General features: G+C 41.1%; 3 protein-coding genes across 3 annotated transcripts; 1 reads left to right on the plus strand and 2 right to left on the minus strand.

The window, feature by feature from the left end:
- Window positions 1–1,778: 1,778 nt before the first annotated feature.
- LOC147502745 (uncharacterized) lies at window positions 1,779–3,353 on the minus strand. The gene is made up of 2 exons (XM_086607590.1): window positions 2,908–3,353; window positions 1,779–2,221 (listed from the first exon to the last, which is right to left on the minus strand). Exons 1-2 carry the CDS (start codon window positions 3,125–3,127, stop codon window positions 1,902–1,904), a joined length of 540 nt encoding a protein of 179 aa, XP_086463716.1. The 5' UTR covers window positions 3,128–3,353; the 3' UTR covers window positions 1,779–1,901.
- A 2,221-nt stretch (window positions 3,354–5,574) lies between these two features.
- LOC147502746 (uncharacterized) lies at window positions 5,575–6,021 on the plus strand. The gene has a single exon (XM_086604603.1). It carries the CDS (start codon window positions 5,575–5,577, stop codon window positions 6,019–6,021), a length of 447 nt encoding a protein of 148 aa, XP_086460729.1.
- An 8,177-nt stretch (window positions 6,022–14,198) lies between these two features.
- On the minus strand, window positions 14,199–17,592 carry LOC147502747 (PRLI-interacting factor). The gene is made up of 2 exons (XM_086607591.1): window positions 16,788–17,592; window positions 14,199–15,280 (listed from the first exon to the last, which is right to left on the minus strand). The coding sequence occupies exons 1-2, from the start codon at window positions 17,433–17,435 to the stop codon at window positions 14,345–14,347; spliced, it is 1,584 nt and encodes a 527-aa protein (XP_086463717.1). The 5' UTR covers window positions 17,436–17,592; the 3' UTR covers window positions 14,199–14,344.
- Between the last annotated feature and the right edge of the window lie 8,766 nt (window positions 17,593–26,358).

Genomic DNA, 26,358 nt, shown 5'->3' on the forward strand with positions numbered 1-26,358 from the left:
TGGCGCGACCAGCGCTCATGCTCCCTAGCGACCCGCTCAAAGCGCGCCAGCGCTTCGAGTCCTTTTTGTGGGGCTTCACACAAGAATCTGCGATTTTGGTTTTTTGGTATAAAAACAAAATCAGTTATTTGGAAAACCTAACTTTTCCAAAACCAAAAAAAAAAAAAAGAAAGATTATAAGAGAGCAATTCTGTGTGAGTTGAGTGTTCATTCTTTGTAAGAGAATTGAGAGACTTGTAATCTGTTACTCAGGACATCCAGTAAAGCTTGGAACTCGCAGTGTGGAAGTAGGCAAATTACCGAACCACGATATATCTCGTCTTGTGGTTTGTTCTTCTTTTACATTAATTGTTTTACTTTATATGCTTGTTATTTGATATTGAGAAGTGTTGGGATATTGCTTGGAGGGTGTTGAAGTCTTGTCTAGTGTGAAAGATCGATCTTTGTGTAGGGTTGATCCGTTTGTTGTGGATAACGTTGTTTCCGCACTTATATATTCACAACAGCTGAAATGTTTTCATGGCGTTGTACAGATCACCGAATTTTCTAACCAAATCTTCATCAGAAAGGGTACCATACACAGTGAAATTGATCTGAAACACTAAGTATGAAGGTGGAAGAAAACAAAGAATATATTCTTTACGTCTCTAGCTCTTTAATTCGACTTCATTGCCTTGTATAGGTGAAACAAAGCTTCCACTGTAAACAAATACATCAAAATGTAACTTTGGGTCTTCTAAACAGTTTGGGAGTTCAATTTTCGTAACCAGCCCGCTTCCAAGATCATAAGAAACCAACTCATTACTATTGAAAGTAAATAGAACTTTTCCACACTTCAAAAGGCATGAATGGGATACTTGTAATCCTTCTCCAAGAACCCGGACCAAGTGTGCACACCTCAGCTTCTAGTTGAGGAAAAACATGGTATGTACACAGTATACTTTATATTTACGAAAGGTTTTAAAGAGGTTAAACAAAGTCTCCAATGGGGGTGTAAAATTATACCTCCACATAGGCGCGACCTAGGTACTATTAGGATTTTACAACTCCAATTGTAAATTATTGTAGAGTCCATAAATATCCACTCTCTATTGTTTCTAATGGAAAGTGTAAAATAGTTCAATTTTAAACTAGGATGATACTTCAAGTTACGTACTTCTTTAAATTAAAGTGAGACGTCACTTCAAGTATTTTCCAAATTTTCAAATTGTGACTTTAGAAATAGATAGGGATGACACTCCAAGTGATGTCGATTTTTTTTTGCTCAGACGTCTGTTCGAGTGTCGCCTGAGCTTTTTATTAGTTGATAGCGAGAGAGAAAATTTCCAACCCTCTCTATCAACTAATACTCTATTACCTACGGTATAACACCTCCATTGGAAAGAGTTTTTTGACATTTGGAGTGTAAAATTTCCACTCTATATGGTTTACACCCCCATTGGAGATGCCCTTACCGACTTCTTAAAATGGTCTCGTGCAAGTAACAGAATATGTTAAAGGCTTACGATAATACAAGGAAGTTACTGAAAGCCATCTCGGAAATTGGACTCCCCAGACCGCTACAGAAGAGACTGCATAATTTGTTTTGGCAAAAGAATTGTACGCACGGGAATGAGATCGAAAAAAATTTGTGTAAAACGTTTTGAGGAACAGTTACCTGATGAAGATAACTTTAGCTATAGCTTAAGAAAAAAAAAAATGCTAAATGGAGTAGACACTAATTTATTACTATACAGAAGCAAATGGCTATATGGGAGAGGACTTGAAGAAGACATTACTTACAAAAACATTTTTCCTTCACATACAGAACCTTATCAATTACAACAATTAACAACATAATGGTCGTTGCAGGAATAGCGATTTTCTTTAAATTTATCTAACATTTTAAGGCTTTAATTTCTTCATGCCTCCAAATATTTTTCTATTGTTGCAGATAAGGAGGACTTTGGTACTGCACCAATCACACTTTCTTTCTTTTCTCCGTTCTTGAAAAATAACACGGTAGGAATACTCCTAATGCCATACTGACTCGCAATTATTGGACAGTCGTCAGTATTAAGTTTGTAGCAAGCAAGCTTTCCTGCATACTCTTTAGCCAATTCATCAACTACTGGTGCGATCATCCGACAAGGTCCGCACCATGGTGCCCAAAACTCCACTAAGACCGGGGTTTCACTTGAGATGACGGAAGTTTCCCAATTGGAATCAGTGACCACAAGAACTGCAGATTTCAAACAACTCCATTAGATAATTGAACCATCAGTTTCTGATATTCTGTACGAGAAAAACTTCAGTGAGGAGTTTGAGTTTTATAAAGAACTATGCTGTCTGTGCAACCTAAATTGGTTACTATTTTGCAATGCATGAAGTTTTTTAGAAGTCTAGTGGTTCTCGCGTGGTTTCTGTGTGCATATGATGCCTAGTGCTTTGCAACTGTAGGAGGAATAGCTAAAGCAATCTCATAGTCGCAAAGATATCTTTTGGTTATTTAACTGCGGCAGCTAAAACTTCTCAGTTGGACCAGTTTTCTTGAAGAGGCAGGGCACAATGGGATATAACTGTAGTGGGATTCGAACCTACACTTCATCACAATGGAGTTTAATGTTCATTGATCATAGAAGGAATGATTCTAATTCTTGATAAATAGAACACCATTAGTATTATGAGGAGCCCTATTGGAACTGGAAAACATCATTTTCTTTCAGCTCTCCAGTTTCCCCCCCTGTATTCATGTCCTCATCGAGTGAGTTCTTGATGGGATCTTTAAAAATTGATACAAGTATAAGAGCCACATTTAATATTCTGGAATTGCCACTCATTTGTAATAGCTACCTATTTTGAAATCACATTTGTATATACATTCAGAGTTTTCCTTCAATGAGAAGCAAAAAAAATGAGTGAACTCACCTTGATCAACAGCCTCTCGAGCTTTGCACACAATCTGTGATCCACGGTTTGATGAAGAAAAAGAGGATGAATTTGGAAAACATAAGTTGTACGTCTTCGTGAGTCCTTTATGTGTCGGCAAGTTCAACTTTGCATGCGAGGGAAGTGGTTGGTGAGCACGGACAACACAAGCTCTTGGAGTAGAAATGGTGCTTACTTGAAAACAAATTTCTAGAGCCATCTTTACTTCTGTTTGTTCAAATGGTCTTCAAACTTCAAAGAGGAAGCTGTATCTATTGGCTTACAATCGATATTCTATACTAAAAGAGTGTAATTGCTTCACATACTTGTTTCTGTTACTTTCTTTTCTTTGATTAGTTGGATATTTGCATTGTAAGGTGGTTAGTTGCTCATGGGCATGTGGATGAGAATTGCTTCCTACCTCTTCTATCCTCATTTTCTTCACCAAATAGGCAAATACCCACCTCAAGGCCTCAAGTAGGGCTGCCAAGTGCCAACTTGAGTGGTTTGTGTTTTGTTGTTGGTGCTCATGTGGCCGGGTAACCCAACCTACTGAAGCCCAGACAACCCGTTTTACTCTGACCCATATTAAATTCAATCTACAGGCTGCATCGTTGTTTCAAAACTTGAAACAATATCAATCCAAATTTTTCCTAGGTATATGTATAGTACGTATACATGACATAGGAGGTTAGTGGTAACAATGAGACCGGATGCGGTATAGCTGGGGGAGATAGGTTGCACAGGATCAGATCTGCGGTATCCCAACCGTTCTGGAACTGCTGCGAGACGTGGAGAGATGGAGAGCGGAACCAGAACTGCAAGGTAACTTCCGCGATATGTGGAAGGAGGAGAGACCATGGACGAGAGAGGGGATAAAAAGGAGGAAAGGAGAGAGAAAAGAGGGAGGAAAAAGAAAAAAGAGAATCCAGAAGAGAGAGAGAAGAGAAAGGAGAAGAGAAGGACTAGAGAGACTTGTGAGATTGTAGGTTGTAATACTAGTTTATACATTTTGGCGCCGTCTGTGGGGAACTGAGAGAAAATGGCTACGGTAATGAAGAGAGGAGTAGGAAGACCTAAGAAAGGACCAGTCAGAGAAACCATTGAGGAAGTAGAGAGTGCTGAGATGGAAGGGGTAGGAGAGGAAGAAGTATCAGATGTGGCGGCAGATGCCACCAGACTTCTGCAGGAGGAGATAGTTAGGTTAAGAGAGGAAAATGATGAGTTGAGAAAGGAGAGGGAGATTACGGGGTGGAGCGGAGCATGGGGATCCAGGCGATGAAGCGGAAGGGGAGAATATAGAGTGCCCGCTACCGGACGTCCGAACAACAGGTGGGCATTACTTTAGGGGTGGTTCAGGCTATGATCGAGAGAGATCGGGAAGTGAATCGCGTAGCAGAAAGAGTGAACCAGAGCGCAGCACAGAAGGAGGTTGCGAGCCTCAACAAAAATCCGTTGGCAGATTCAATATGGAATTCCGAAGTACCTAAGAGGTTCTCCCAGCCCAGGTTTGAACGGTATGATGGGAAAGGAGACCCCACTAATCATTTGCATCATTTTCGGCAGCAGATGCCGTTATGGAAAGAGAATAAGTATGATGGGCTTCGTTGTATGATGTTCGAGCCTTGACGCAGGGGGGAGCCTTTGACCGGTATTATCGGTTGGCCAGCGGAGCATAAAAGGGTTTGAAGAATCGAACGGCAGCATTTGTTGATCACTTCATTCACCAGAAGAGAAGGGTGGTTGACATCGCGGCTCTGTTCAACATTAAGCAAAGGGCCGCGGAATCATTGAGGGAGTTTTTATGCAGATTCAAGGAGGAGATCGACGCTAAGAGTGGAAAGTTTGGATGAACATACGGCGGTCATAGCCTTCCAGCATGGTTTAAGATCGGGAACCAGAGTTCATGAGTCTGTGTCTAAGATTGAAATTACTATGTTGCATGCTCTATACCCGAAGGTAGAGAAATACATACGATATGAGGATATAATGCAGAGAACGGCAAAGGAACAGAAGAGGTCGGAAAAGGCAGTGCAGGAGGTTGAGAAAGATGATCGAAAAGGGTAAAAGGTAGAATAGAGGGACAGAGAAAGAGGATCTTACAGAGGGGAGAAACGAGAGCTAGAGAGAACACTAGATCGGGGCAGAAGAGAGGTGCGAGAGAGAAGGTCATACCGCGAAATGGAACAGACTCCTCTTAACCGATCATTAGAGGAAATCTTGTCTCTAATTAAGGAGCACCAATGTTATGAGGGGCCGCGAAGTATCCCAAGGGAGATAGAAGGGAAACCATTTTGCGAGTATCATCAAATCCGAAACCATGCCACGAACGAATGTTATGCCTTGAAATGGTTAGTAGAGAGGATGATTGAAAAAGGAATGCTCAGAGAGTTTGTCGCTGAGGTGGCGTCAAGCCGATAGAGTGCCGCCTCGGCTAGAATTTTGGGTATGATCAATGTCATCTTTAGTGGAAAGACTACGGGAGGAATGCACCACGAGGGACAAAGTAAGGAAGACAACAAGCCTCCGGAGGTGAATGAGGTGGTGAGTGTACATGGTTAGTTAAGCGAGCCGCTGACGGCCGGCAGCGGGATCATTATGTTCACCCCAAAAGATTTGAAGCCGATAATTTCACCGCATGAGGACGCCTTGGTGATTACCATAGCAATGGGGAATTATCTAGTTCGGAGGGTATTGATAGACTGCTGCAGTTCAGTTGATTTGTTGTTTAAAGGGGCCATGGAGGAGATGAACATCGACAGAAGCCAGTTGAAGGTTCCTCAAACCAATTTGTATGGGTTTAACGGCAGTATGACAGAGCCCATAGGGGAAGTTACGCTGCCGGTGACTGTAAGCCCGTCGACGGTATTCACTAGATTCATGGTGGTGGACACTACGTCGCAGTATAACGCAATTTTAGGAAGAAAATGGATTCACGAAATGAAAGCCGTTCCATCAACATATTACCAAGTGATCCGCTTCCCCACTAATGGGGGAACATATGAAATCAGGGGGGATCAAGTGGCAGCGCAGAACATCCAGCAGATCACGGTGAAAAGTTTCGTCCGAGGAACAAAGGGGAAAGGGCCATCACAGGAACAAGGATTGGCGTAGCAACTACAAGAAGCGGCAGTGATAAAAGGGTGCGAGCCGCCGTTGGGACCGAAGACATTGGATGCGATTGAAGTAGTGAACTTGGGAGCGGAAGTTGAAGAGAAATTTATATCCATAGGGACTGATTTGCCCGAAGAATGGAAAAAGAAGCTAGCGGTTCTTGTGAGAAAATTCAAGTGTGTTCGCGTGGGCGATTGAGGATATCGCGGGTTTAGACCCAGAGTTTGCATGTCACCATTTGCACATGAATGAAAGTGCCAAGCCGGTTAGACAAAAAATGAGAAGTTTACGTCCCAAATATGCTGAGGCTATTCGCGAGGAGGTGGCACGATTGAAAGGGGCGGGGATAATAAGGGAGGTCGAATACGAGAATGGTTGTCTAACGTAGTAGCGGTCCGCGAAAAAAAGAATGGTAAAAGGTCGGGATGTATGTTGACTTCCGCGGGCGTAAACAAAGGAGTGCCCAAAGGATTGTTACCCGATGCGGGTGGGGCGAGTTAGTGGGCGAATTGCGGGGTTCAAAGTGTTCTCTTTCATGGACGCGTCCATGGGGTATAATCAGGTCGCTATGCACGACCCGGATCAGGAAAAGACCACGTTCGTGGTGGAGGGTGGCACATACTGTTACACCAGGATGCCCATTGGTTTGAAAAATGCAGGGGCGACATTCCAAAGATTAGAAGAAAAAATGTTTCAAGGGAAGATTCGGGAGGGGATGGAGATATATATTGATGATATGGTGGAAAAGAGCATGTTGGAGGAGGAACACTTGAAAGGTCTTCAGGAAACTTTTCATATATTGCAGGCACATAAATTGAAACTCAACCCCGAGAAGTGTACTTTTGGGATAACTTCTGGAAAGTTCTTAGGTTACATAGTTACACACCGCGGTATAGAAGCAAATCCTGAACAGATCAGATCGCTGATAGAAATGCCGTCTCCTCAAAATGTGAAGGAGGTGCAAAGCTTAGCAGGGAGAGTAGTGACACTTAACCGATTCATTTCAAAGTCATCGGATAAATGTCGACCACTATATCGATTATTAAGGAAAACACAAGACTTCAAATGGACCGCGGAATGTGAAGAAGCCTTCCAAGAGTTGAAGAATTATCTAGGGAAGGCGCCTTTATTGTCGCGACCGGAACAAGGGGAAACACTATATTTGTATTTGGGAGTTTCGGAGTACGCGGTGAGTTCGGTCTTGGTGCGCGTCGTTGACAAAGTAGAAAAGCCAGTGTACTTTCAAAGCAAGACCATGTTAGAAGCAGAGACCCGATATAGCCGAATTGAGAAATACGCTTTGGCTTTGGTATTTTCTGCCCTAAAGTTGAAACCTTATTTCGAGGCACACTCAGTGGTAGTAATAACAAATCTTCCTCTCAAGCAGGCATTGAGGGCAGAAAAGTTAGGAAGAATGCTAAAATGGGCGGTAATGTTGAGTTGCTACGAAATTCAGTACCAAATCAGAACCGGAGAAAAAACACAAGCAATGGCGGAGGTATTGGCAGAGTTCCCAGCCGAGGACCCGACGTGGGGTGAGGAGATGGTAATGGACCACGAAAGAGAGACTAACCACGACCCATTGGACCCATGGGATGCCCGGAATGGGTGGAGAGTTTTCGCGGATGGCTCTGCTACGGATACAGGGAACGAAATAGGCATAGTCCTGGTAACTCCGGAGAATACTAGGCTGGAGTTATCAATGAAACTGGGGTTCGCGGCTTCAAATAACGAATCAGAGTATGAAGCTGTAATAGCGGGTTTAGATTTGGCACAAGATCTGGGCGTGAGCGAATTATCTGTTTACTCTGATTCGAACCTAGTGGTGTGCCAAGTGAACGGGGGATTTGTGGCTCGCTGCCCGAGGATGGCAAGATACTTGGAGGTCCTACAAAGGAAAGCGAGCAAATTCAATAAGATCAAGTTTGTCCATTTAAATCGCGGAGAAAATAGACATGCCGATGCATTAGCTTATGTTGCGGCGGTATTACCAGGTTCGGAGGGGCGATCTATTGAAATAAGGGTGTTGGACAAGCCCAGTACCGCGGAAGGAGAGTATGTTTGTTTTACCATCGAGATTGATCCTGATTGGATAGCTCCCATCAAGACTTTCCTGATGGGGGTAGAGATTGAAAACACACAGGAGAGGTGTAGAATGGAACAGCTGAGCCAAAGATACACTCTACTAGAGGGGAACCTATATAGAAGAAGTTTCGGAGGACCGATGTTAAAATGCATAGGGCGCCGCGATGTTCGAAATCTTGGCGAAGTGCGATGGGGATTGTGGAAGCCATTGGTAGGGCGAACAACCCACACCGTTTGCTCTCTCGGGGATACTTTTGGCCACACATGAAGAGAGAGATGCCAGAATATGCCAAAAGATGCTCAAAATGCGGAGGTTTGCACGGTGATTCATCGCCCGGTGAGCCGTTACGATTGTGCTTCAACCGTGGCCGCCGCCATGTGGGCAATGGATATAGTTGGACCGCTGCCCATGGCAAGCGGCAAAAGAGGTTTATGTTAGCAGCAACATATTATTTTACCAAGTGGGTTGAGGGCGTGGCGTTGCAACAAGTCAAGGAAGATAATGTGATAAAATTCCTATGGGAGAATATCATTTGCAGGTTTGGATTGCCACATACAATCATCGCGGATAATGGGACACAGTTTACTGGGAAGAAAGTCCGAAATTTCCTTCAAGCATTCAAAGTGAAGCAAGGGTTCTCAGCCCTACAATCCGGAGGAGGGAATGGGCAGGCGAGGCTTCAAACAAAGTCATTATGGATAACTTTAAGAAAAAAAGCTGGAGGAGGCGGAAGGAGCATGGGTGAACACTTACCTCATGTCTTTGTGGGCATACCGAACTACACCAAGAACATCCACTAATGAATCACCGTTCGCGAATGGCGACGGAGTAGAAACCATCATTCGGTAGAGATGATAGAGTCCCGCGGCGAGAACACAAGTGGTGGAAAGCGGGCTGAATGAGAAAATATTAGCCGGATTTGAATCTTGTGGAAGAAAAAAGAGAGATAGCCCGTATTCGGTTGGAGGAATACCATCGGACTCTGCGAGAGCGGTATGATAAACGAAAGTGAAGCCCGCGGAGTTTCAATGTGGGTGACTATGTGCTGCGGCGTGTTACTCCGGCCACCAAGAAAAAAAAATGAGCGGAAAGTTGGGGGCCAAAGCTGGGAAGGTCCATATGTCATCGATAAGAAGGGTACATCCGGAACTTATGGATTCGGACTACTGGCGGGAGGAAAAGATAGACGGGCCCGTGGAATATCGAGAATGCTAAAAAGAGTTCCATGTCTAGGACCTTTCTTTAATCTTTTTGTATTTGATAGCGCATTATCTGTATTGTTTATTTTTATGACTATGAAATAAACAAGCACTTCTTCCAACCGAGTTAGAAGTAGATAATAGAAATAAAATAAAGGATTAATATATTTGTCCCGTCAAGCTTCACAGCTATCTGACAAGAGAGAGAGGAAGAGCCGCCCGGGGACTTCATGTCGAAGCTGGGGCAACCTTAACTAGCGGACTATACAAATAGAGAGAATCAAGCCCGCCGGACTTGATGTCCGAATCAAACTGGGGGGGCAACCTAACTAGCTTCACTATACAAATAGAGAGTCTTGGGGGAAGAGCCGCCTTCGCGGACTTGATGTCCGAATCAAACTGGGGGCAACCCAAACTAGCTTCAAAGCTATACAAATAGAGAGAGTGGGGAAGAGCCGCCCTTGGCGGACTTCATGTCCGAATCAAACTGGGGCAACCCTAACTAGCTTCACTGCCTACACAAATGGAAGGGGAGAGCCGCCGTGGACTTCATGTCCGAATCAAACTGGGGGTAACCCTAACTAGCTTCAAAGCTATACAACAAGAGAGAAGCGGGGGAAGAGCCCCGCGGACTTCATGTCGGAGAATCAAACTTGGGGCAACCCTAACTAACTTCCGCGGCTATACAAAATGGAGGGGGGGAAGAGCCGCCCAGCGGACTTCATGTCCGAATCAACCGGGGGCAACCCTAACTAGCTTCACAGCTATACAAATGGGAGAGGGGAGACCCTTCGCGGACTTCATGTCGAATCAAACTAGGGGCAACCCTGACTAGCTTCACAGCTGTTAAAAAGAGCAGGGGGGGGGGGAAAGCCCATCACCAACTGTACGTCCGAATAACATGGGGGCAACCCTAGCTAATGTCACGCTAATTGAGTTTGCAAATGCAAATGAACAAGATATTAAGTCAAAGTACCATATAGATCAATGGCTCCAATGCGTAACGAAGTAGAAATACGCCGAAATAGAAGTACGACAGATAGTAAATTACAATGCAAGTCGATTGACACATACTACGCAAAAGTAGTATCTCGATGAAGCATTTGTCCAAAAACATAACAAAAGACATTGTTTCTCACAAACATCACGATAATTGTTCAAAGTAAATTACAAATCCAAAGACATCTGCAAAGAAAGAAATCCGACATGGGTCACTGTTGAGGATTAGTAGTCGGTTCTTCAAGAGAAGTATTTTCATTTTCACCGACAGCCATGCTGGCGTCTTCATTCGTTTCCACTGGAGAAGGGTCAGCGCTGGTAATGGGAGTCGTCACATCAGGGGTAGGCGTCTCGGCAGCTTCAGGATGCACGGTTGGTGATACCAAGGGCGGTGTATCCGCAACAGGAGGAGGCGATGGAAGAAGTCGGCCTGCATCGCTGAGCTGATCAAGTTGTTGTTGTAATTCGCGTCCAATCTTATTCGCAGCGAGACTCCGGAATCGATCTGCGGCCTTTTGACGGCCTTATCTACAGCAGCTTGAGTGGCAAGTCTCTCCGTCTCTTTGAGGCTTTCCATTTTAGAATTGACCCCCGCTACGTAGTCGCGGTGCTTGTCCTCAGCCACCTGGAGCTCCTTGTGGACCTTGGCGCCTTGATCCACAACTTCGTCCCTTTCCTTCTCGGCTTGGCATACTTTGCTTTCCAGCCATCGAGGGCCATGTATCTCCTGCTTCGCCGTCTCCAATTTCTCCACGGTGTTGGTAAGGCCGCGCAGCACATAGCCGATATCTAGACTCAGCTGCAGAGACATATTGGGTTAAAGGGTAGCACAAAGGATAATGAGCAATAGAGTCAATAATACATACCTTTTCCCATCCAGTGTAAATGGAGGCCTATGGGAAGCAACGATACCGAATCTCCATAAGCTTGATCCGAGGAGATGAGAGCTGAAAAATAAGAGGGCGGCAACAATTTGGATTTTCCAAAAGTCGAGTCGGCGTAGTGACGTCGCGGTCCCTAGCCTTGAACTTGGGATGCCACGCCGGCGGGGCGGATGTTAAAGGACCAGCTGAAGAGGACTCCTGTCTGGGGCGGTGACAAGATATAGCAGACCGCGGAGGTTCATTGCGGCCAGTGGTAGGTGGAGGAGCAGTGGATGAAATTTTAACCCTTTTGGTGGGAGGGCTCTTGTTTGACCGCGTCAAGCGCATCTCCATCGAGTCATTTGTCCCAAAGCTTGTACTTGTTCACATCCATTTTGGTAGCGAAGGGGGGAAGTATGGACAAAATCGTCCTCCCACTCAACCACACGAGAGTACGAAGGATGAAGGGTCTCTGCGGGAGTAGTCTTAGTTTTTAGCAGCGGCCACGTTGGGCAACTGCTTCGTGAATGAGATTTTGGTGGTATAGTTGAAAGACTTGTAGGCGGGCGTTTTCTTTTTGAGGTGGGGATGGTTTGGGCTTTCTTTTTCTGGGGGGGCGGAGCGATAGAGGGGCCTTGGTATTTGCCAATGTCTTTTAGAGAAGGGTCAAGTAAGAGAGGAGTGGCTTTTTCCGGATCAATCCGAGGACTTCGCTTGTGCACTCCCTAGTTCTTGCGGAGGGCTTGGAAAATTTCGAGTAAACACCGTTGTATATCTGGGATCGCGAATCGGGTCTCCAACCTACATCACCAAGAATAAAGACAAGTTAACGACAAGTGAGATATAAATACCGCGACTCAAAACGGCTTACTTACCACTTGTTAGGAAATGGAGATGCCTCAGGGAAACTTTCGGAGGGAGGTCCGCGGATAAAAAACTACCGGACACATACAACGGGTACTGGTGCCACACCTTGTCAGAAGTGGTGATGTGAAGAAGGAAAGACTTCTTTTGTGGACGAGTGCAGAAGGATTGATATCCCACACTCCCCAGTTTAGTGTTTTTTTTTATATAGAAGTGGGCAAGGATATCGCGGAGTTGGATTTTGGGGGAGTGAGTCTCATTGTAGTGATTGGCGGCATACATAACACGCCAGAAGTTACCTATGCCTTGGCACGGAGGAATGTTGAAATGGTTCTGAGACCTCGGCGTCAAGAAGAGTCAAGGGAAGCGAAAACCGGCTATCCATCTTTACGATGAGCGGCGAGATAACCGGGTATGATGGTACCAAGTGAGAAAAGTGGGTGGCGCCGGAACGCGTGTTCAAGAATAATGTCACTAGGTATGCCATAAAAGCGGCTTTAACGGCATCTAGATTGGGTATGCGGTAGTAAGAGTAAAGGCGGTGGAGGCAGAGAAGGTTTCCTACCGTAGTAGATGGAACGGCGGTGGGATCGGTAGAGTCGGCCGGGGGATTCATATCGGTCCAGCGGAAGTCTTTGGCTAGATCTAGGGGGTAGAGGATCAGATTTACGGATTTGGTGGTGGAGGATTGGGTGGAGGAGATAGCCTCACATTCGATGAAGACATAATGGAAACTTGATGCTAAGAGGGAAGTTTACAAAAAGATAGATCGCTAATCTTAGAAAAGAAGAAAGCGAGGAAGCAACCCTCCCAAAAATAGTGAATACACAAATAATGAGAGGAATGGAAAAGCAGGTTTAAGGGGAAGACAAACCACAGAAGCGAGAGAGGGGCCAAAGCAATGGAGGGCGTAGAACCAATGTCTGTCTTTGGAGAGCTATCGAAGAAAATGACGAGGGCAAGATGAGGGAAGAGTTTGAAGAAGGGGAAGTTGAAGAGATGGTGAGGGTTTACTGTTTTGAGGGTTTTGAGAGAAGAGAGAGATTTGAGCGGGATTTGAAAGGGCAGGGACATAAGGGTACTAACCAACAAAGAACCAAGGAAATGGGGACATGTATAATCTTGATTTTCGAAGGGGCAAAGTACTGGCGCGTTGCCCGTATTTCAGTGGCAAGTCTGAGAGGAAGCCGCGTGGAGCACGCGGCCGGGGAGAAGATAGGGGGACAGAGTGGGAGGATTAGGAAAGAGAAATATTCCAAGAAATGTGTATGAAATGAGACAGGGTAGTTCTCGGCCCCATTGTCGTTTCGCGGACCATCAATAAGACCGAGAGAGGGCATCTGTATAGGACGTATATATGACATAGGAGGTTAGTGGTAACAATGGGACCGGATGGGGTATAGCTGGGGGAGATAGGTTGCACAGGATCAGATCCGCGGTATCCCAACCGTTCTGGAACTGCTGCGAGACGTGGAGAGATGGAGAGCGGAACCATAACTGCAAGGTAACTGCCGCGATACGTGGAAGGAGGAGAGACTATGGACGAGAGAGGGGATAAAAAGGAGGAAAGGAGAGAGAAAAGAGGGAGGAAAAAGAAAAAAGATAATCCAGAAGAGAGAGAGAGAGAAGATAAAGGAGAAGAGAAGGACTAGAGAGACTTGTGAGATTGTAGGTTGTAATACTAGTTTATACAGTATAATTGACAAGTTCTAATCAACATAGAAAAAAATTATATTAAGTACATATAAAATTTGTAAAGATTATTGCTTGGATCTGTCGAGCTGAAACAAAATTACCACAACTGACAACCCCCATGGTTAATTACTTGTAACAAGACACTGTATTTCCTCTTTACTGATATTGCTCAATACCAATATCTTTTATATGTCTTACAAAACTATCAAGTATAAACAACAAGTCTGTTTACTGGCTTGAAAATACTAGTCGAGTTCTTCACTTGAAAACACCAAAAAATGAAGAAAACCAAATTGTAAAAATTACTTGAAAATAAAACCAATGAAGAATGCACGAAAAACATTTACACAAAAAAAGCTAGTGTCCTCATATTCAGATATCCCTTGTAACAAAAAATGCAATCAAACCTTTGACAATAGAGTGCGCCAAATTCATATAATTGCACTTGTTTCAGAGGAAGAAAGCTTTAGATTTCGCAAACAATGAGTGGGAGATTGTTTGGAAATTCATACGCATTCTACAATGTTGGTGGTAATTATTGATTCCACCTCTTTGAACTCACTTTATAAAGCTACATTACATTCCTTACAACAGTTGAGAAGTGGGGTTAGGAGAGGCTATTGTGAATCTAAGCTAAGAGTTCCTGAGCATTTGGAGGATCTCCGCCACCATATTTGGAAGGCTTTGCTCAAATTAGGACATTCTGTTCCCTGCCGAGAGAAACAGCCGAACCATTCCATGAACAGTGCGTGTTGATTTTTCATTGGAAGTGTTAGGAGCGCCTGGCCCATGGCTTCCTCTAATACCTTAAGGTCGAGGCCCTTCCTGCACCTCTGCAGCCAACCAAAATCCACCAGCATGGGAGTGAACCATACTTGAAAAAATCTGCACCTTGTTACTGACCGGCAATGTAGCTTCCCTCTCCCTAATGCAACAAAAACCCATGCTGTTATCCGGCTGAGCTCATATCTGACCATCGGTGATGCCTTCTCGTGCATCCGCAGCAACTCCACCTGATCTGCCCAAACATCGACAAACTCTTCTGCCATTTGTTGCTCCAGCATAATCTCAAGCAGCCAGTTTATGCTGTCAGCTTGTGTCGAGATCTGCTCTATCAAAGGCTTAGCAGTATTTACACTGGTTGATCTTTCCTCAGGTATAGAGTCAGAAGCCTCCTGGAATAGGACCACCAGCGAATCCAGGCAAGACTGACAAGTGAGATAGAGATCTTCCTTGTTAAGGCCAGTAAGGCTCTTCTCATAAACTGAGCTTTTGGCAAATAGGTCCTTCACTAAGCACTTGAGCTCACTCCTTGAGTTAGTAGCAGTGCCACCAGTAACTGAACGCACAAGTTGCAAGGCTAAATGTTGTTGGGAGTTGATCTGTTCTGGTAAAGACAGCCTAGCTAGCACATCTTTTGTCGTTGCGTCGTCAAATGTGAATTTTGTAAAGAGGCTCCTTAGCTTGTCTTCTTCACTCTCACTCCAAGGAACAGCCTCAAGGTACTTTAAGCAAGACAACACTCCCTTGGTGAACATGATTCCAGCTGCCACCTGATGGGATTTGCATGCAGGACCATGTAACAGAAAGTATGAGTAAAAAAATTCAAAAATATTGACTTTTCTGCAGAAGCTGTCTCTACTGAAAAATCTACGCTACAGTTTTGTGTATTAGCACGTCGGAAGAAGCTAATGCCAGAGGTATAAGACTCGATGATAGATGGCCATAGTTTTAAGAATACATGATTAGTAAAACAAAAGACAACTGTATTTATCTAATTATAACTCGGTTATATGGATTATACTTCCACCCACTGCTATAATAGCATTGATGGAAGAGTCACGATTCCATTGCATTTTGTCCTTTTTCAAGCATAGTAAAAATTATAAAACTAATGAATAGATGTTAATACGCTATGAATAGATGTTAACGATGCCCAAACCCATGAAATATGCTAATCCAGTGCAATATAAGTTTAGTTGTTTCTTAGGTCATGGTCAATATCACAACACACATCAAGTTTTACTGATTTCACCATTGTCCATGCCTGTTCCTATCTTGAGGAACCAGACCAGCTAATTACTTAATTACTTCAAATATTAAGCATACATTCTAAATTTGATCTTTGTCATACTTACACTACCAAAGTGTACCAAGTCAGTAAGTCTTATCAAGCATCGCAAGTTAATAATGAGATTGAGAAAGAAGCAGTTGGAACCTACTCTGTAGCACAGTGAAATAAAACAAGCATACAAGAAAAGGAACAGAGTACATTTTAAATTCGCTCAACAAAAACTGGATATTGTTTATTCATGGAGAGTTTCCATCTAGAATGTTCTCACTAAAGGACTTTATTGTTCACAGTTAGGAAAAAATGATGCTCTCTAGAATAATTGCCGGATGCAACAAAAAGATGATCAAGCTAGAATATTATCTAAAGTATACCACATCATATTCAAATCTAATATCTATCCAATTGAAAGTAAATGACAACATCTATCAAACAAAAGCCCCTTACCATTTCCTCAAACACACGCCTAATAGTCTCATCTCATGAGTCATAAACAATACTTGAATTTTCAACCTCATGCCTCGAGGCCCTTAATCCTACAAAAGTCATTCATTCACCTGTTCTCTTTCGGCAATTTAAGATCATATTTGCAAAAATTGAACCATTCACAGATTACCCTTAAACATCTAAATCAATCACAAAACTGAACAACAGTTTATACCTAGAATTAATTCCCACACTGTAAACTCTAAACACTATACTTTATGTCATTAAGTTGATCTACTCATGTATCACAACCATTCATAATCACCTAAATATGTTGGAGCTGATTTTTTCCATTCCTATCCCAGAAGTAACTAAAACTGCCTATACTCAATAATCCAAGGAGTTAAAAAACCTAATGCTACGGTTCAAAATTTCTTATCCACTGCATGTCTGCATACAACTATTTACTCTAAATAATTTAAGTATAATCTTCTACCATTACCACATGCAAGTATATAATGTACTAAAACAAATATATAATGTACTAAAATCAGTAACCTCACCTCGAGCACATCAATGCAACGTGAAACCCCCATTTTCCTGACCCGCCTCGTAACATCATCTTCAAACATGAGCTCAATAGTCTCGCGAAACACACTCAAATTCTCCACTTCAGGAACTTCAATCCTACAAAACCTCGACACCCCAACACCATTCTTCTTCCTACAATCCAACACCAAGTTGGCGAAAACGGAACTATTCGCACTCAACACACTCGAATCCAATTCCAATACTAAACACCCCCCACTCTTTCCTTTCAAACTTAACCTCACATCATACACAACACCATTACTACCAGACCCAACCTCATTTCTCATCTCTTCTACTACTACTTTACTCTCCGTCGTAATAACAACTGCCACGTCATCCGGTTGAACGGGTGAGACAACATTGTTGTTGTTGTTGTTGGGTATTATTATTACAGTGTCTGGATCAATGGGTGAAACCCGACCCGGGGAAAGCATCCGACGTGGATCGATCCGTGAAACCCGATTTAAGGCTGTGTTTCGAGGTGAGTTTGCAAATGAGGATGAGGAAGATTTTTGGGTTTGTGGTGTTTTAGAGTGGTTGATATTTTCGGGACTTTTCGGTGGAATTCCGAAAGAACAACACCAGGGACGGTGTCGAGAAGTAACGGAATTTTCTGCCATTTAAAAAACAGACGGAGAAGGAGAGAAATTAGGGGAGGATTATTATTTTTTTCATTGTGGAGAACGAATGATTAGGAGTTTTGCTTTTTGGATTTTTTCTTTTGGGTGAAGAAAGAGAGACACTCAACTAAACCAAATCTTATTACTTTTACTTACTGTTGTAATAATAATTAATCTTCTGTTTTTACTGCTAATTCGTTACCTCTTACTTTGTCAGTCGTCAGATTTTAAGATCCAACGCTCTGGAATCAAATGAGGTGGCAACTTCTTCTACTCACCTGTCGGCTCAGCTTCTTTTCTTTAATTGTTCTCTCCCTCTGGTCAATTTCTCTCACCAGTTCTACAGCAGTACAGCCAACACAGTGGATAGAGACAAAATTACCAATTTGAATCAAACGACACCAAATCAATAATGTCGTTCTTATTCATATCATTTTCAATGCAAGCTACTATTATTCACTTCCATATAGGCAGTATTTTCTCTCTGTTTCACCATTTTGGTGAAAAACAAAGTGAGGCGGTCTAATGTAAAGGTGAAAAATAATCTCGGATGTGATGTTGGATTCCGTTTGAATGTAAAAATTGAAAAACGCGTGCAACGGAATTAAACATCCCGTCTGAAGTTTGAAAAAAAATTGAAAACACGGAGACGGAATCTAACATCCTATCCGAAAAAAAAACCATTTTTTTTTAAAAAACGCACGAGACGAATCCAACCTCCCGTCCGAAGTTCACAACTCAACTACTATCTCGGTTGAAGGTTTCACGATCATTTTGATTTAGGAAAATAGTCACCTTCATATTCACCTTTGCATTAGGCAAAAATTTTGAACAATTTGGAGGTGAATATTTTCACATTCCCACCACATCCACCTGCATTGGGAATGCTCTCAGAGATATTTGTTTGGGATCCTTACTATAGTTAATTTTAGTTTTGTTCATGGTTGTTTTTTCGAATTTAGGTTAAATCGAAAATGTAAACGGTAAACCCCAAGAGTGGGACAAAGGACGTGACCATTTTTGTGGGATTGACATATTTGTTTTGGGTTTAGCCCCATTAGAACTTTAGAAGTTGGTGTTACATTTTCGTTGCTGGATTTGATGCGTCTATCACTGTATTTGGACATCTCTTTTTAATTGTTTTGGCTGTAAGATTTATGCATTTGGAAAAAACAAGTGAATTTGGCCTCCACATTGTACAAAATTTATTTCATCGTGGCGTTTGTTTACCACTTTACATAGTTAATAGAGTTGAAAATGGATTGGATCGAGAAATTATTGTGCCCCCAAATTAGTTGAGAGCATGCTTTGCAGTAGTTAAATTTTGGATTTTGAGAGTTTGAGAGTTTGAGAGATTGTTTGTACAGAGTGGCAAGAGAAAGAATGTTAGAGCCGCTGCTTGTAATAGTTGTAGAAGAGTTAAGACTTGACTCTCGAGAAAGAAAAAGGTTAACATGGAAGAAGGTTTTAAGACTTGAAAGAGAAGAGAGAGAATGGATGGAGTAAACAGAAAAAAGGTTAACACATGGCAAATGTTTGGTGGATATGGCATCATGGCTCAGCTTGTCCCAAGCCAGATTCATTCTCTTTAGCTTTTAGAAGCTGCCACCTCATTTGATTTTGGAGCATTGGATCTTAAAATGGAACGGTTGATTAAGTGAGTAGAAAAGTGTGTAAACTATGGTGAGTAAACCGACCTCTTCCTTTTAAATATGGCTAAATCTACCGTGTGCGAGATGTACTGAAACTAATGGTGCGCGCGTTTTCTAGCCACACATTTGCGAGGGTAGAACCGGAACAAACCGGGTGAACAAGTCAATGCAACAAAAAAGTCACATAAACTACTATTCCGGGTCAACAAGTTAATCCAACCAAAAAGTAACAAAAAGTACATAACATTCGAGTATGATATATATAGAGATTCGAGTGCTAATATGACATATATAGTGTCATATATGAGATAACATTATCGGTCATATAAAAGTGAGATAACATTCGAAAGTAAGACATATATAGTGTCATATCTATCGTGATTGTTGGTACAGAGCGTATAAAACTCTAATTGACATATATTATAAAAAAGTGACATAACATTCGAAAGTATGACATATATAGTGTCATATCTATCGATGAGTATCTAAAATTATATGACATAACTCCTAGGAGGTCGGAAGATCTAAAATTATTGTGAATATAATGGTTTGGTTTCTCCTCATTATGATGAGAACTTGCACGATTAGTACTAATTCTGTAATGAGATTAAGAAACCAATTCTTGATTGTAATGCGTGGGGAGAAAGGGACTATGAACATCTCATTATTCATAGCTACCGAACTATGAACAATTCTACTTTCGGTATGTTTTTCGTATAATGCATGCATTCACGAACAATCAATGTTCATAGTCATGAAGCTATGAATATTCTTTGTTCATACCACAATTCGACTATGAACAATGATTGTTCATAGTTCGGTAGCTATGAACGATGATTGTTCATAGTTCAGTAGCTATGAACACTCAATGCTATGAACAATGAGTGTTGAGCTATGAACAATGAGTGTTCATACCACGATTGACTATGAACAATGATTGTTCATAGTCATGAAGCTATGAACATTCTTTGTTCATACCACAATGGACTATGAACATAATGAAGGTTGAGCTTTGCGAGGAGGAATATGTCATATGTTAACATAACATTCTAGTATGACAAATATAGTGTTATATCTATCTGTGATTCTTATGATATACTACCAAACGAATATATTATAAAAACCGACATAACATTCGATTATATGACATATATAGTGTCATATCTATCACCGATTCACATAACATTTGAGTATGACATATAGTATCATATATATTAGTGATTGTAGAACTTATGACATACTACCAATGTATAAAACTCATACTAGCATATATTATAAAAGTAACATAATATTCGAAAGTATGACATATATCTAATTGTGATTGCTACGCTTTATGAGACCCAACGTATAAAACTCTTATTGACATAGCTTATAAAAGTGATATAACATTTGAGTATGACATATAGTCATATATATCGATTGATTTGTAGCTTATGACATACTACTACCAAACGTATAAAACTCTTATTGACATACTATCATCTTAAACAATTGTTTTATTGTACCATCCATAAAGTATGATATACTTTACGTTTATAGAACATGAGTCACGATATACCATAAAGTATCCTATATGATATTTTTTATAACATATATCCATGCTTTTTACAATGCAATACCGGGTAGTAGGTCATGTACTCTGTACTCTATGAAATATTAACTTATGAGTAATACTCGTCACACCCCGATTGTCTCTCTACACACGGCAAATTTATTCCAAAAACTGGTCTTTGCTCTCTCCACACCCCATTTTTTGTTAATATGACCATTATAACCTTAAATAACTCTCAACTCTCTCCACACCATTTTTTGTTAATATAACCATTATAACCTTAAATAACTCTCTCCACACCCCATTGTAATTCAAACGAGCTCTTCACCATACTTACTACTCCACGAACACTCCTACCACTCATGCTCTCAAATTTCTCCCCTCCCTCTGTTGTTCTCTTAGGTTAGTCTTGAGTCACCCACAAAATTGTTGTTATTCCCACCAAATTTTCACTTTAAGAATGGACTCATGTCTTTGGAAGCAACGTTCAAGATAAATTCTCCGCTAAAATCAAAATGATAACTTTGATTAGTGTTAAAAGTGACATGGAGTCGGCTTTAACACTCTTGCAATCAAATTATTATTCCGATGATGAACTTTACAACAATGTTGAAATTAGCTATCCCGATATGACCGAATCATTTACAACAATTGAGGTAATAATGTAATTTGAAAGCTTGTATTTTTATTTATTTTATCAATAACTTAGCAAAAACAATTTTCATCAATAGTATCTAAGATCAAGGGTTTACGCAGGTCTTGAAGATCGTCACTTGTTGATCCGATGGTGTTCGACCGGTTTGTATGATTTGTTGGAGTTGTGGTTGTGATATCAAGGTCCGATAATTAGGGACTTGAAGACCTAGAGTTTTCTTGAGTCACGAAAGGAGTGGAAAATTTAGACCATCCGTAAAAAGCCGAAAATATTGAACAAAAACCAAAGAATATAGGCAATCCGGTTCGAAGAAATGTGGTTGTCCATTTGTGTTGAAAGGGGAATTACTGAAACGAAGGTGGATGGATCTTGAGTGTTATGTGTGGAACTCATAATCATACTATTGGGGAACATCTTATAGGTCATGCATTAAAACCGGAAGGTTAAAAGTGAAGAAAAATTGATTGTTCAGGATTTGTCTTTGAGTGGTGTTAAACCTGCGTGAAATTTTACCCTCTTGAAGCGAGAGAGATGACAATAATTTGTCAAACAAAAGCACTTTATACAATTATCGTCCACAAGAATGGGTTGGTTCGGTTGAGTGGAAGAAACCAAATGCAAGAATTTCTAAGAAATTTAGAAGAATTTGGGTACACACCGAGTTTCATAGGGATAATCCGAAAGCAATGTGAATGTAGAAATTTGTTGTTTGCACATCCCTAATCAATTCATTTGGCAAAGTGTTTTCCCGAGGTCATTGTCATGGATTGCACGTACAAGAAGAATGTCTTCAAGATGCCATTGTTTGAAGTTGTTGGGTTCACATCCACGATGAAGACATTCTGTATTGCTTTTGGGTATTTGGAGATTGAGAAAGAAGGTTCTTACCTATGGGTTTTGAAGAGGTTGCGTGATATTCTGGACTACAAAGCTACTTCTGTAAAGATAATTACGACAGATTGTGAGTTGGCATTTATGAATGCGATAGCTATAGTGTTTCCTGAAGTTGCACACTTCTTGTGTCGAGTTCACATAAGGAGGAACATCGAGACAAAGGCCAAAAAAACATTTGAGAAATTTGTTGAGTATGAACAATTTATGTTTATGTTCGAAACAGTGATAACAGCTTGTACTGAAGTTGAGTACTTGGAACACCTACGTTGTTTTAAACTTGAGTACGGAGATCATTATGGTGTTGTGGAATACATAGAAGACCAGTGGCTTTCGAAGTACAAAGAAAGGTTTGTCTCGGCTTGGATAGATCTCCATATGCATTTTGGTATTTCGAGCAGTAACCGAATTGAAAGTATGCATTCCTCTTTGAAGAGGCATTTGCGTTCTAGAAATAATGGTAACGCGAAACTTTAATTTGATTAATAATCTCTCGACAAACCAAGTGTGAGAAATTGAAAGTTCTTTTAATAGGAGCTTGAATCTACGGGATCATCGTTACAAACAAAACACATATGTGCAACTTAGAGGGTACATTTCTAGAGATGCATTGGATTTGATAGCAAAAGAGCTAATAAGGTCTGTTAGAGTTGGGACGGATGAAATTCATTGTCGTTGTGTTTACAAGAGTATGTATGGGCTTCCTTGTGCGCATGAGTTATGTGAAATTGTTCTAATTGGTAGGGGAGCATCCCCTTATTTTTGATACACCCTAGGTGGAGCAAAACTTAGTAGCACTCGATTGATCTTCCTAATGGGTCCTTTGATATTCAGCCCGAGCTTTGCAGTTGAGGAAAAGAAGTTTGATTATTCTCGGATGAACAAAAGGTTTTGATCTTTGAAAAAGTGTGTAGAACTAGGTGATCCAAAGGCAACTTTCAGGTGAGAGCCTCTCGGTCAACACCAATGTGAGGGGTAGGCCACTTGGAATAAAAATTGGTGTGAAGACTTGTAAAGATAAAAGGGACAAAAAGAGGCCTTGACTTTCGAAAGTATGCACAAGCGGTTGAGGAACAAATTGTAACTCAAGAAAGCAAGAATAGTAAAACCAAGAAGTTGGTACCATGCAAAAGAAAACCAAGAAGAACTTCATATTCAGGTGTTTGTAGATTTACCGAAATTGGGTCTAAATGGGATGATGGGCTATGTGACTTAAATCCATTGATCTGAGACTTCATTGTGGATTGGCAAGATGTTGAACCGAATGGACATTATGGATTTAAGCGATTGCACGATGCTTAGGGTCTAATGGAGGTGATGCATGGATTATTGTGAGGGCTCTTATGTTGATAGAGTTGATTTCCCATGAGGCAAATTATACTTCAATGATGGGTGGAGAAGAGCGAAAAAGAAGCGATCAAGACAAATCTACGATGATGTACAGTTCCATATACGATGAACCCCAAAGAATGGTTTGAACTTCCTTTAATGGGATTTTTAGCCGCTAATACTTTTCAGTGTGTCATTGTCGTCATTGGAGAGAAAGAATGTATGTCATACTTTCCTTTGTGGACTGCTCCTCGATCCAACTTCGTGTCGGATAAGCGGCAATAGGCCACATTGGAGGAGGCACACATTTTGTGAAACTCGTGCTTGAAGATGATAGTCCTATTCCGCCACTTGCTCCAGGGTGGGAGTCATTTGCATGGATAGAAGCTTGGGATTGGGCAACTATAATGGAACCAAGGATCGTGAAGTGGTATAAAAGGGTTCCAAAAAATGTTATGGATTTAGACCTTTCGTAACTATCCTTGTACTGATAGGGTTTTTTGGCTTTAATATCTATTTTGTGTATGTGTGTATATACTGTCATAAATTGCAGAATGTATTAGAATATGTCAGAAATGGTATTAACTAGTTTTTGTTAAGTGCTCTGTAAATAGCATTAAAATGCAAGAATATGGTAAGTGCTTTGTCGGTTTAAAGTAGGAACCAAAGGCGTATCGAGCTTCAGGCCGATGAGCTTTATCACTTGTGTTGTGACAAAAGAACACCGGTACCTTCTGGCCACAAAGTGAAGCGAGGGACTGATGGGTTCTAGAACAAGCTATCTTAATTCGTAATAAATGTTCATACTCTTGTTGGACTATGAACATTCAATGTTCATACCATTGAATTATGAACAGTGAATGTTCATACTCTTGTTGGACTATGAACAATGAATGTTCATACTCTTGTCGGACTATGAACAACGAATGTTCATACTCTTGTTGGACACTTATACATTGTCATTATATAAACTTTCTTTGTTATATAGTGTTGTGCATAGCTTATTCAGTGTCGTCCATATAATGTCGTATATAAGCTCTGCGAGTAGATATGACACTATAATTGTCATACTTATATGTTATGTCACTTCTTACAAAACTGACGGGTCGGTATGTCACTTACTTTAAGTGACATACTTTATTAAGGTAAAAACTCCAATCGTTGACATCTCACTGCATATGTCGCATGCTTCCACAATGCCATTTCTAGTTGCATATATTTGGCATAAAGTATGATATACTTTATGTTTATAAAACTATCCTTAATTCTTATGTACCGGGTAGTAGACCACGTACTCTGTACTCTATGAAATTTTGCATAACATACTATACTATGTATGTTAATTAAAAGCAGATTTACAATTATTTTTACATAATACATTGCGTTGGGTATGTACTTTGTTATGTATGACGGTATGCTATGATATTTTCCATGACATACTATACTATGTATGTTATTTATAATCACATACATCGTTATTTTTACATAGTACCTTCGTAAGGTGTTACTTATGACATACTTTCTTGGCTATGGACTATTCGGATGACATACTATCATCAACATAATGATATAGACAATTATTTGTTTATACTAATTTTTAGTGAAGCGTTTTTAATGACATACTTTACTACGTATGAGCTAGGATTTTTGGTGAACACGGTTTACCTGTCGGTAAAGTTGCAGCTATTTTTAGTGGGGAAGAAGTTGGGTTAGCATTACAAATAAGGATTCTTTGGAACCATCATTATGGTTTGACTAGAAAGATGCCTAAAGAAGGTGATGCAACTGCCGTGCTTAAATATTTTATGCGAGAAGAGTGCGAGAATCCCCGGTTTTACTACGCTTATTGATCTAGATCAAAATGGGACTGCAGCGATAAACTTTTTCGGGTTGATGGGAGGTCTCGAGTGTGATATGAGTATTTCGGGGATGTTGTCTCTTTTGATACCACATAGCGTAATGAATGCATACTCTATGCCTTTTGCCCCTTTCTTGGAGTCAATCGGCATGCGGTCGATTCAGTTATTTGGTTCTTGTATTTGTTACTTGATGAGACGAAGATACATTCATATGGTTGTTTAAGGCACGGCTTGTAGCCATGGGTGGTCGTCGCCATTGCAATCATCACTTACCGGGATAGGCGATGATCGCAGCCATTGCAAAAGTGTTCCACGATACTTCGTTATCGATTCTTGTCTTTGGCATATTATGCAGAAATTTCAAGAGAAGCTATCCTTTACTAAAATTGAGACACGGTGGCGGCACGAATAACACTATTTCTCTCATCGTATTTTTTTTTGCTAAAGGGTAATTGTATTAGATAGCAAAGAAAAAATAGTATACATTTTGTGAGGGCCCTGGGTAGACCACTCCAACATACATTTCCTAAATTTTTAAGAAATAAATCTGAAATAAGTAGAGTGTTGATTCTCTAACCTATAAACAAAATTGGGTCTATTCTCCCACCATTGCTTCTGGCCTTTTGCTAGGGTCTCTCCTCGTATAAGATTCTTTGGTTTTGAAAGAAGATGGTGTACAATAATAGAGAAGAATGAGTTGTCACGCAAATCCTTGGTTGTTGAGAAATGTATAATATCGCGGGAGAAATGGGTTCCTTGTTATCTCTAAGTGACACATTTTTTTCTTTGGTATGCATACATTTGGGAGGAGTGAATCGATGAATTTCGTTATGACAAATTCATAAATTCGAGCACTATCTTTGATGGAGTTTGTACATGGTAATGAGAGATCTTTGGCTTTGATTGCTAGGAATGAAAGAGATCTTTGATTACCTTGACCGAGCATAGTTCACGAATTGTGGCTAAAGATGCTTTCCTCCTTATG

Source organism: Coptis chinensis, chromosome 4, assembly GCF_015680905.1.
Source record: "Coptis chinensis isolate HL-2020 chromosome 4, ASM1568090v1, whole genome shotgun sequence".
NCBI lineage: Eukaryota > Viridiplantae > Streptophyta > Magnoliopsida > Ranunculales > Ranunculaceae > Coptis > Coptis chinensis.